This window comes from Delphinus delphis, chromosome 20 (genome assembly GCF_949987515.2).
Source record: "Delphinus delphis chromosome 20, mDelDel1.2, whole genome shotgun sequence".
NCBI classification, from domain to species: Eukaryota; Metazoa; Chordata; class Mammalia; order Artiodactyla; family Delphinidae; genus Delphinus; species Delphinus delphis.
Genome location: NC_082702.1, coordinates 12,038,741 through 12,051,439, shown reverse-complemented (window position 1 = coordinate 12,051,439; position 12,699 = coordinate 12,038,741). Strand labels below are relative to the sequence as shown.

The window sequence follows — 12,699 nt, the reverse complement described above, 5'->3', positions numbered from 1 at the left end:
GCAACGGCAGCCTCCTCCCCTGGCCTTGTCCCCGCCCTGCGGGTCGCTAATTGGCCCTAGCAATCTGTGGGGGCGGGGCTAACCTGTGATGGACACTTTCTCTCCCCCCTCTCCATTTTGGGAAAGGCGTCTCTCCAACCGCGAACCACGGTTCAGCCATTTGCGGCGTGGCCTTATGTGGCCATCTTGAGCGTGGCTGAGGAAGTTTGTGCACCAACTGTTTGTCCCAGATACTCTCATAACAGAATAAGCAAATCCATCGATGTCCCGTGCCCCCTAAAACTCTCTCTCAATCGGAGCCACAAGTCAGAGACTTGAGCCAGAGCCAGGAGGGAAATCTCCCTCACGTCATTGTGTGCATCCCCCTGCCTCATAACTGGAAAAAAAAAACCTCAGAGAAGTTGGGGACGGGGTTCCTTTTTAGAATTCCTCCAAGCTCCTCAAGAAATGATAAATTCAACTTCCTTCACTGTTAGTGCTGATTCTGAGCAAGCAGGGGGTGGGTTGGGGGAAGGGGTATGAGAAATGAGGAACTGAGGCCTCTTTATCTGCAAAAAATCCTGTTTTTGAAGACTGGACTCTGTCAGCAACTTGTGACCTTGCACAGCTCTAGGTCTCAGTTATCGCATCCATGTAATGGACACAAGGGGAATGACTGAGTCAGAGGCACTCACACATTGTGATTTCCTGAGCTGGTGCCTTCCCCACCGTAGTTTGTGCCTTATTCCTCCAGCCCAGACCGGGAGTCCAAAAGGAACTTATTCCTCTACGTTTTGCAAAACGGGGACTGCAAAAGTTAGAGTCACCAGCTGAAAGTTATAGGGAGAGGGCAACGTTTCAATAGGATAGTATTTATATAGATAAAATAATTCAATAGGTATACAATTCAATAATATTTCACTAATAGGTATATTTGAAAGCTACCATTTATCAAGTGATTTCTCCGTGCCAGCAGCTGTAAACTGATTGTTTTGCATCCATGATCTCCTTTAATCCTCACAGATATCCCACAGGGTGGGTAATTATCAGCCTTACTTCAGATGAAAAAATTAGGGCAAAATCGTTTGCCCTAAACCAAATTGATGGGCTTCCCTGGTGGCGCAGTGGTTAAGAATCCCCCTGCAGGGGACACGGGTTCAAGCCCTGGTCCAGGAATATCCCACATGCCGCGGAGCAACTAAGCTCCTGCACCACAACTACTGAGCCTGCGCTCTAGAGCCTGCGAGCCACACAGCTACTGAAGCCCGCACGTGCCTAGAGCCTGAGCTCGGCAGCAAGAGAAGCCACCGGCGATGAGAAGCCGGCGCGCCGCAACGAAGAGTAGCCCCCGCTCGCCGCAATTAGAGAAAGCCCACGCGCAGCAACGAAGACCCAACGCAGCCAAAATTAAAATAAATAAAAAATAAATAAATTTATTTTTAAAAAACCCAAATTGATTATAGCTCTGTCTCACTCCGTCCCCACACCTTATGTTCTTAACTTCCTGCTGTCCTGCCTCTCTTGGATACACATCTCCCAGTATCAAAGGAATATGGAGGTTATGGGTGTCATCCTCAACTCCATCACTTACCACGTCCAACCAGTCATCAAAGTCCCGTACATGGGACTTCCCTGGCGGTCTAGTGGGTAAGACTCCGCGCTTCCACTTCAGCGGGCATGGAGTTCGATCCCTGGTTGGGGAATTAAGATCCTGCATACCACGTGGCATGGCCAAAAAACAAACAAAAGTCTCACACGATGCTCCTTCTTAAATATTTTTTTCTTCAGTTGGTTTCTTTCCCACTGGTTGACATTAGTGATTAAGAAAATGCTTCCCAGTTCAACTACTGGATTTAAGTCTTAGCTCTAGCTCTTCTGTGTGACCTTTAGCCTCTCTGTACCTTAGTTTCCTCATCTGTAACGTGAGAATGAGTGATGGTACCCACCTTGTTAGATTATTGTCAGGATTTAATGAATGTATGAAGCTGTTTTAAAATATGTCCACAGATTCTTTGACACTCCTTCTTTCACTAGGTGGAGCCTAATTTCCCTCCTCGAGTATAGGCTGCACTTTGTAACTTGCTTCTAACCAGCAGAATGTGGTAGAAGTGTTGCTGTGTGACTTCTTAGACTAATCCATAAAAGGCATTGAGGCTTCTTCATCCACCTCTCTATTGAATGGCTCACTTTGAGAGAGACCAGCCACCATTTGTGACAGCAGTGAAGCAGCCAGCGGAGAGACCCAAATGGAGAACAACCGAGGCCCCGTGCCAACAAACCAGCACCATGTGAGTGACCCGTCTTGGAAGGACATCTTTCAGCCACATCAAATCTTCCAGTGACTGTTGCACCTGGCCAACATGCTGACTGTAGCTTCACGACACCCTGAGCGAGAACCAGCCAGGTAAGCCATCAACAGATTCCTAACCAACAGAAACTGTCTGATGGTAAATGTTTGTTTATTTATTTATTTATTTATTTATTTTGGCTGTGTTGGGTCTTCTTTGCTGCGCGTGGGCTTTCTCTAGTTGCGGCGAGGGGTGGCTTCTCCTGTTGCGGAGCATGGGCTCTAGGGCGTGCAGGCTTCAGTAGCTGTGGCTCGCGGGCTCTACAGCACAGGCCTAGAGCGCAGGCTCAGTAGTTGTGGCACACAGGCTTAGTCACTCCGTGGCATGTGGGATCTTCCCGGACCAGGGATCGAACCCCTGTCCCCTGCATTGGTAGGAGGATTCTTAACCACTGCGCCACCCGGGAAGTCCCTGTTTGTCGTTTTAAGCCACTAAGTTTTGGGGGATAATTTGTTATGCAGCAATAATAACGAATACAAATGCCTAATGAAATTAGAGCAGGGCCTGGCACATAAGAAGCACTATAAATGTTTGTTATTATTGATGGTTTTTATTGTTTATGTTGTTGTTACTGAAATGGCATATTTTACATTTTTTTACGAGAAGCACACTGAATATTTATGTACTTTTTATTCTTTTTTAAAAAATTTATTGATCTTAATTATTTATTTTTGGCTGTGTTGGGTCTCCGTTGCTGCGCGCGGGCTTTCTCTAGTTGCGGTGAGCGGGGGCTACTCTTAGTTGCAGTGCGCGGGCCTCTCATTGTGGTGGCTTCTCTTGTTGCCGAGCACGGGCTCTAGACGCGCGGGCTTCAGTAGTTGTGGCTCACAGGCTCTAGAGCGCAGGCTCAGTAGCTGTGGCGCACAGGCTTAGTTGTTCCGCGGCATGTGGCATCTTCCCAGACCAGGGCTGGAACCCATGTCCCCTGCATTGGCAGGCGGATTCTTAACCACTGCGCCACCAGGGAAGTCCCTGTACTTTTTAAAGTTTTTAAAATTGTGATAAAATATACATAACATACAATTTACCATTTTAACCATCTTTACGTGTACAATTCAGTGGCACTAAGTACATTCACATAATTGTGCAACCGATCTCTAGAACTCCTTTCATCTTGCAAAACTGAAACTCTGTACCCATTACACAAAAACTCCCCATCCCTCCCTTCCTCTAGCCCCTGGAAACCACCTATTTACTTTCTATTTCTATGAATTTGACTACTCTAGGTGCCCCATCTGAGTAGAATCATTATTTGTCCTTTTATTACTGGCTTATTTCATTTAGAATAATTTAGCATAATGTCCTCAAGGATCATCCATGCTGTAGTGCATGTCAGAATTTCCTTTTTTGTTGTTTTTAATTATATGACGATTTTTATTTATTTATTTTGGAGTATGATTGACCTACAACACCATGTTAGTTCCAGGTGCACAACATAATGATTCAGTATTTCTATACACTACAAAATGGTCATCAAAGAATTTCCTTCCTTTTTAAGGCTAAATAATATCCCATTTTATATATACACCCCATTTGCTTTATCCATTCATCTGTCGATGTACAGTTGGGTTGCTTCCACCTTTTGGCTATTGTGAATAACGCTGCTATGAACATGGGCGTACACATGTCTCTTCAAGACCATGCTTTCAGGACTTCCCTGGTGGCACAGTGGTTAAGAATCGCCCTGCCAACGCAGGGGACGTGGGTTCGATCCCTGGTCTGGGAAGATCCCACATGCCGCAGAGTAACTAAGCCCATGCACCACAACTACTGAGCCTGCATTCTAGAGCCCGCGTGCCACAACTACTGAAGCCCGCGTGCCACAACTACTGAACCTGCATGCCACAACTACTGAAGCCTGCGCGCCTAGAGCCCATCTCCGCAACAAGAGAAGCCACCACAGTGAGAAGCACGCACACTGCAATGAAGAGTAGCACCCCCTTCACCACAACTAGAGAAAGCCCACACACAGCAACGAAGACCCAACACAGCCCAAAATAAATAAATAAATTTATTTTAAAAATTTATTAAATTTATTAAAAAAAAAGACCCTGATTTCAGTTCTTTTGTGTATACACCCAGAAGTGGAATTGCTGAGTCATATGATAATTCTGTTTTTAATTTTTTGAGGAAGTGCTGTACTGATTAACAGAATGACTGTTCATATTCTTTTACATCTTGCTTTTTTTTTTTTTGGCGGCGCTGCACAGCTTGTGGGATCTTAGTTCCCTGACAGGGATTGAACCCAGGCCGTCGGCAGTGAAAGTGCTGAGTCCTAACCACTGGACTACCAGGGAATTCCCACATCTTGCATTTTTCACTCAGTGATACATCTTGGAAAGTTATCCATATCTTTAGATCTAACTCGCTCTTTTTCAAAAATAAATGTTTTGAAGTGTACAGAAAAGTGCACAAATCATAAGTGAACAGCTGAATTAAATTTCATAAACTGAACACACCTGGTAACCAGAACTCAGTTCATGAAAAGAACATGACCAGCCCCTCCAGGATGCCCTTCATGCCTGTTCCAGGATGCCCCCAAAGGAAACCACTAACTGGACTTCTAACAATATGGATTAATTTTGCCTGTTTTTGTACTTTATATAAATGAAATCTCGCAATATGCATTGTTTTGTGTCTGCTGTCTTTTGCTCGGTGTTTTTTTTTTTTTTTTTTTGCGGTACGCGGGCCTCTCACTGCTGTGGCCTCTTCCGTTGCGGAGCACAGGCTCCGGACGCGCAGGCTTAGTGGCCATGGCCCAGCCGCTCCGCGGCATGTGGGATCTTCCCGGACCGGGGCACGAACCCGTGTCCTCTGCATCGGCAGGCGGACTCTCAACCACTGCGCCACCAGGGAATCCCTGCTTAGTGTTTTGTTTGTGAAATTCATCCCACGCTATTGCATGTGGCTGTAGCTCTTTCATTCTCATTGCTATATAGTTTCCTCTGTGTGAAGATGCTACACTTTATCCATCTGTTGATGGGAATTTGTTTTTTGGTGGACATATGTTCATATCTGATTGGACTGCAATTGCTGGGTCATAGGATACATTCAGCTATAGTAGAAACTGCCCAACAGTTTGCCTAGTGGTTGGACCAATTTGGATGCCCACCAGCAGTGTATGAGAGTTTCCCCACTCTATATCCTCACCAACACTTCCTGGTGGTGTCTTCTTTCATTTAGCCATTCTGGTGGGTGTATATTGGTATCGCACTGTGATTTTAATTTGCATTTCCCTAATGATTAGTTGAGTAACTTTTTAAATGTTCCTCTCTCCCTTGGATTTCCTCTTTCTGTGAAGTTTTGTTCAATTCTTTTGCTTGCTTTTCTGCATACATACACACACACACACACATATACACACATATGCAAATATATTATATTCGTAAATATAATTCGTAACATTATATTAGTAAAATTCTCCTAAGAACAAGGGGATTCTCCTATATAACCATAATACCAGTTTAACATTTCCCCAAGTATCAGTTTAAGATTGATAGAAAACTATCATCTAATTTATAGTTTATATTCAAATTTCTCCCATTGTCCCAATAACATACCTTGTCACCATCTGCTTTCCATCCGGGATCACACTTTGTTTAGTTGTCATGTTTCTTTTTTTTTTTTTTTTTTTCCCGGTACGCGGGCCTCTCACTGTTGTGGCCTCTCCCGTTGCGGAGCACAGGCTCCGGATGCGCAGGCTCAGCGGCCATGGCTCACGGGCCCAGCCGCTCCACGGCATGTGAGATCTTCCCGGACCGGGGCACGAACCCGCGTCCCCTGCATCAGCAGGCCGACTCTCAACCACTGCGCCACCAGGGCAGCCCTGTCATGTTTCTTTAGTCACCTTTAATCTAGAACTGGCTGCCAGCTTTTAAATTTTTGTTATTGTTTTGGTTTTCATGACACTGACATTTTTAAAGTGTACAGACCAAGTACTTTATAGAGTGTCCCTCAGTTGGGCTTTGACCCATGTTTTCTCATGATTCAATTCGGATGATGCATTTTTGGCAGAAAAACACCACAGAAATGATGTTGTGTCCTTTTCAGTGCATATCAGGAGGCACACGATGTTCATTTGTCCCGATACTGGTGATGTTAACTTCTATCACCTGGTTTTAGGTGGTGTCTGCTGGTGTTGTCCGTTAATACTATTTTTTTTCCTTTGTAATTAATAAGTAATCTGTGGGAGGGTACTTTGAGACTAAATAAATATCCTGTTCCTCATCAAACTTTCACTCAGTGGTTTAGGCTTCTGTTGATGATCCTGGCTGGAATTTTGTGTTTAATATTCCAGGACCATCACAAACCCCAAGAGGCCTGGGCCTCTAGTGACATCCTGGAAGGGATGGGGAGACTGTACGAGGCTGATGGTGGCCAGAGAGATCTGTTGGAAGTGAATAAATCTCTACGGTGGCCTAGGGGGTCGAAGGGACCCACATTGCTCAGGGATTTGGTAAAAAAACTGAGGCTGGTGAGAATTCATGCCCTCACCCTACAAATATGTATCAAAGTCCTGCTTGGGGCCAGGCACTGTTCTAGGCCCTGAGGCACAGCAGTAAACAAAAGAGATCAAATCCCAGCCAAGCTGGAGCTGGCACTGGTGGGAGGATTCAAACCAGCAGAAATATGTAATATGTTTCATAGTGATAAGAGCGAGGTTAAGGAGATACAGAGTAACAAGGGTGTCTCTCCCCATTAAACAGTTCTACCCCCTCTCCTTCTCATCTATGCTCCTGTGGGTCTCCCTGCCTGTTGTCTGCCAGAAACTCTGGCTGAGCCAAGGTCACTTCCAGACACCGTCTGTTCTCCCCAGGAGTGGGGCCTGTACCAGCTTCAGCGTCTGGACTCTTGGCACGGAGCCCCAGAGCCCTGGAGCGAGGGAACGCTGGCCTGCCCCACATCAGGAAGGGAATCCTCCAGTTTGGCTGTCTGGGACTGGTGAGATGGAGGGCTTCCGAGAAAGAGAAGCCGGTGCAAGCTGGGTGGCCTCCCTGAAGGAGGTGGAGGACTGCTGGGCGAGAAGAGTTCCTTAATTAGACTGATGAAGACGGATGTAAACAATTATATTCCTAAACACCATCAAACACGTTCAGAGTGCCTAGTTTGGGGCAAATGTTGGACATTTGTTATGGCACCTAAGTGCTTTATATATGTTATCACAGCTAAGAGGCAGGGGGTATTTACGCTATTTCACAGATGAAGAAATTGGGGTTCAGAGAGGTGATGCCATTTTCCAGAGGTCACACAGCGAGTGCTTTGAAGAGCCTGTAAAGGAACTCAGGTCTGTGTGGGTCCAAACACTGACTCATAACCACCACCTGTACCACCTGCTAAGCAGCACGCCATCCCGGGCCCACTCCCAGCACCGCCCCTTTCCCTGGAAGCCCCCGTTGCACCTTCTGCCTCTGCTTTCTCCCCTCCACTGGGGCCGGCAAGAAATACAGCCCTGGGTTACAATCTGCGGGTCGGTCCTAGTACCAGTCGTTTACCTTGGCCAAGTGAGCACACATCTCTGAGCCTCAGTTTCCTTAACTGCCTAATAGGGATAGAAATAGAGCTACTGAGAGGAGTCCGTGCGTTGATGAACTTAGGTTATCTAACCCCCGCGCTGGGCGTAGGCTGCACTCAGTGACCCGGCGGCACGCTTTTAGGCAAGTTCTAACTCTCTGTGCCCGTTTCGTCCTGGGCACGACAAGACAATCAATGATAGTGCCTCTTAGGTCGTTCTCGGGAATAAATGTGTACGTGTACATGTAAAGCACTAAGAACCGTGCCCACAGTTAGCCGGGGTTGCTGTTTTTACTGTTGGGGACGGGGGAGGGCAGTGGGGTGGAAGCAGGGCCAAGCCAGGAAGGCTCTGGAGAATCGGGGCGCCCCGTCCTCCGTCCTGCAGCGTTTGGGTCTGGGTTCGGGATGTCAGGGCCCGCTGACCTCGGAGACCTCCGCCTGCTCCTCCGCACCCGGGATGGCAAGGACCAGCGCCGGGCGCTGACGTCGGCCTTCAAGGCCCCATTACCCACCCCACCCCCGCCCACCGCGGCCTCCTCTGAGGGCGGAGCCCGCGAGCCCACCGCCCCGCCCCTGCGCGCCGCGGGCCCGGGGCGCTGAGAGGGGCGCGCAGCGGAGCTCTCAGACCCCGTACCCCGAGGCCCAGACCCCTAGGAGCGCGGGACTCACTGAGTTCCCCCACCCTGAGCGGCAGGATCGGGGAGGGTGTCGGTGCGGAGAGCCCAGGAGGTCCCGGCCTATAGCCGTGGGCTGTGAGAGGCGCAGCTTGCGGGGCACCGCTCTTCTCCCGGGTCCTGGCGCTGGGGACAGGGAGGCAAAACCTTGGCCAGGAAATCGGCTCAAGCCAGGTTTGGACTGAGGGCGGGAGACTTGGGGACCCCCGCAGGGGGACTGTGAGGGCGAGAATAGTCTCCGTGGTTGAGTCGTGTGGTGGGTTGGTGGTGTTATGGGGGAAGTGTGCAAAGATGGATTGTGGTAAAACAGGAGGTGTCAGCGGAGCGGGTGAGTGTGGGCCATGGATGTGGGTGGAGAAAGAGAGGGGTGTGTGGCCCCAGGTGTTTGGGCAGATGTGCAAGGGAAGTGATGCGGACGGGGGAGAGTGTCCAGGCTGCATGTGTGGGAAGCCTGTACATATATGTGCCTCTGGGGAGAATCTGATGCTGGGGGGATTAGGATGAATGTGCAAGGAGTTATTTAGGGTGAGTGAGTAAGACCGTTGGGAGCTCGTGTTGTTTGGGGCAAGTATGCAAACAGTCCCTTGGGATGTGAATGTGCACAGGTGGAGGTGGGGACTGGGCTTGCCTGGATGGGTATGTGTGGCAGGTATTGAGAGTGTGCAGGCTTGGGGGCACAGGCGGTGTGTGAACTAAGCATCATTGGGGTTGGGTGTGGGGGAGAGGGATGAGAGTGTCAACCCAGGATGGGTGTGTAGTTCATGGGCCAAGTAAGTGTGTAAGGCATGGTTTGGAATAAATGTGCAACAGGTGTGTGCTTTTTGCCTGAGGAGAGAGAAGCCTGGAACTGAATGTCCAGAGTGCTGAGTTCTCTTCACAACTTGGACCAACCTCTGTTACTCTCTGGGCCTCGGTTTTACTATCTGTAAAATGGGTCTGAGGATGGTTCAGCTACCTAGTCTCTGCCTGGAGTCCCTCCAAAGCTAGGAGTCAGGGGAAAGATAAAAGTGAGACTTTTACAACTTGTCTTTTTCTTTCCCCAACTCCCAGGAAGCTCCTCTGGGAGCCTCTCCCGAGCCATGGACAACCCCAGTCTTCCAGATGTCCAAGAGCCTCTGCTGGTGGGTGTAGGCGGTGAGCCCCCTGTCCAGAAGCCTGGCGAGCCTGAGCCAGGGCCTCCCTTTCGAGAGACAGCCTTTGCAGAATCACTGAGGGGTTGGCAGTTCCTGCCACCATCTCTTCCTTCTGTGAGTGCTGTACTGGGGGAGCCAGGGCTCCCCGACCTTGAGGTAGGAGCAGGACCACTAAGGTAGGCTCCTTAGTGGGAGCTGGGGGAGGGGGCTGGAGGTGAATCCAGCTGTGGCCAACATCCGGCAGGCTGCTGGCCAACTCCAGCTGCCAGCTGCTGGCCTGGAGTCTCACTTCGCAACTGCGTTTGGCCTTCCTGGGTTTCCAGGTGTGGTTTTTCCTGTTCTCCATCCCCCCTGGCTTCTCTACCTTTTTCTCTCCAGATTCATCTCTCATCTTTGTTCCCTTTGTGTCTGTTTGTCTTCCCTCTGATTTCTGACCCCCCCTGTTCTCTATCAGTCCATCTCTTTCCAAAGCCGATGCATCTCTGTGCCTCTGTTTGCCCTGGTCTCTCTCTCTCTCTCTTTTCCAATTAATGCCATTTTTTATAATTTCTTATTCCTTGTGCATTTTGTCAAGCTTGTCTTTTATCTGCTAAACATGGTTTTCCAGTTGCTATTGCCACATAAGAAGTCACCCCAAAGCTTAGTAGCTTAAAACAACAACAATCATTATCATGGCTCATGGTTTCCATGGGTTGGGAACTTGGGAAGGACTTGGGTGGTTCTGCCTCAGGGTCTTTCATGAGGTTGCGGTCAGCCAGTGGCTAGAGCTGGAACAGTCAGGGTTTGAAGCAGCTGGGGTCTGGTTGACTAAACTCTCTCTTAATGTAGTCTCAGGGCTTCTGCAGGAGTCTCCCCACGTGGGCTGGTTTGGGCTTACAGCACAGCGCCTTCAGGGCAGCCAAGACTCCTTATGTGCCTCCAGCCTCCGGCAGGAGTGTTTCAGCAAAGCAGAAGCTGCCTCACCTTTTCTGACTTATGCTTGCAAGTCGCGTTGCATTACTTCCACCACATTCTATCAATTACAAATGAATCATAGCCTTCCCAGACTCAAGGAAAGTGGACATAGACCTCACCCCTGATGAGATTATCAGTCACACAGTAAGAAGAGCATGTGGGAGGGGAGAGATGGGTGTGGCCATCTTGGGAAACACGGTCTGCCCCACTGTGGCAGTAAGCTTCACTTTGACATGGTTTGTGTCAAAGAATCCCATTAGTTGAAGACCTCGAGGGCCTTATTACCTAGCTCTCCTCCATGGTTCCTGTCTGCCTGGTTATCTTTGCACGCTGGTCACTGTATTTGAAAAATTGTTTTGAGGCCTAGAATGAAAGTACCTTCCTCAGGAGAGGATTTGGTTTGCTTTTGTCAGCTGTCTGGGGGTACTACCAGTGAAAGATCATTTTTAATCTAGTTCAAGGTCTGAACGAAAGGTTAATTTTTCATTCAGGGATTGGTAAATGGGATTGGTAAATGCCTGCAGGGCGGAAGGGGCCTTCTCTGTTCATTTGACCTCTCTGTTAACAAATTAACCTTGATTTTCACTTCAGTTTTGGCTTTACAGTAACTCCTTAAAGTCTTGTGAGCTATTTGATGCAAGATTTAAAAATATATATTTTTAACCTAGAACCTGTAGTTTCAGCAGGCAGGTTTGTCCTAGTAATTTAGGCCACCAGAGCTGGCTCCCCTAATCGCCATCTTTTTGCAGGTTCCAGTCACCATTGGTTTCTGTCTCCACTTCAGCGTTTTTTAACTCAGAGCTTATAAGCGGCTGTAGTATCCATGAGTGGACCTGTGAGCTTGAAACTGAACTCAGAGCTTTTGAGTGTGGGTGAGGCTTTTCTCTGGAGACAGGGTCCAGAGCTTCCCGTCAGAGGGATCCAGGATGTGGGCAAGTGAAGGGCCTACCTCTTGGAACATTTTTCTCTCTTGGTGTCTTTGGGGGCACGGGGAGTGGAGCAGTGGGGCAAGGAGGATGGGTGGAGATGACCACTTAGGCTGTCTCCTGCCCATAGGATGTGTCATCCAGTGACAGTGACTCGGACTGGGATGGGGGCGGCCTTCTCTCCCCACTCCTACCCCACGACCACCTTGGCTTGGCTCTCTTCTCCATGCTGTGCTGTTTCTGGCCCGTGGGCATTGCCGCCTTCTGCCTGGCCCAGAAGGTCAGTCTGTGGGTGGAGCTGGGAGGGGGTTGGATAGAGAAGAGAAAAATGCATTCGAAAGAAAAGAAAAAAAGAGGAGGCCTGCTTGGGGGGGGGGGGGAAGTGATGGAGAAAGGATTTACATAGAAACATTCAGGGGTAAAATGAGGCATTTTTCACAGAGGGCAGCCCAGAGTGGTGGTTAAGAACCTGAGCTCCAATCCTAGGCCTGCCACCCTCTGGTAAGGTTGTGGGCAAGCCACTTAAACTCCTGGTGCCTCATTTTCCTCGTCTGTAAAATGGGAACGAATAATTCCTGCCTCAGGGTCATTGTGAGGCTCAGCGAGTTAGAACTGTGGCATATAGTAATATATGCATCTTTTCATTAATCACCCAGTATCCCCAGTGCCCAACTGTGCCTGACCACAGTAGCTGCTCCCTATGTTTTTGGAACATATGAATGAATACGTGGGTGTGTTGGGTGGGGGAGGGGTCGGGCTGCGGGAAGCAGGGTGGGATGAGGGGATACCTGAGTCACCGCTGCCCAACGCCTCCACAGACCAACAAGGCTTGGGCCAAGGGGGACGTCCAGGGGGCAGGGGCCGCCTCCCGCCGCGCCTTCCTGCTGGGGGTCCTGGCCGTCGGGCTGGGCGTGTGCACGTACGCGGCCGCCCTGGTTACCCTGGCCGCCTACCTCGCCTCCCGGGACCCGCCCTAGCTGCCCCTGCGGTCCCCACTGTGAACCCAGGGGCCGGCCGCCCAGCGCGTCCGCGGTCGGAGTGGAGAATCCAGGTGGATGAGGCGGCGGCGGCTGCGGCGGCAGCAACGTCCAAAAACGGGGAGTGAGTCGGTTCTCCCCCTCCCCCGCACCCCCCTTCCTGGAGGCCGCAAACAGCGATTAAACACCAGACACTC

The 12,699-nt window shown here is 49.5% G+C and overlaps 1 protein-coding gene across 1 annotated transcript; it reads left to right on the top strand.

The window, feature by feature from the left end:
- Nucleotides 1-8,466: 8,466 nt before the first annotated feature.
- On the top strand, nt 8,467-12,699 carry TMEM91 (transmembrane protein 91). The gene is made up of 4 exons (XM_059999852.1): nt 8,467-8,686; nt 9,563-9,801; nt 11,656-11,805; nt 12,344-12,699. The coding sequence occupies exons 2-4, from the start codon at nt 9,592-9,594 to the stop codon at nt 12,500-12,502; spliced, it is 519 nt and encodes a 172-aa protein (XP_059855835.1). The 5' UTR covers nt 8,467-8,686; nt 9,563-9,591; the 3' UTR covers nt 12,503-12,699.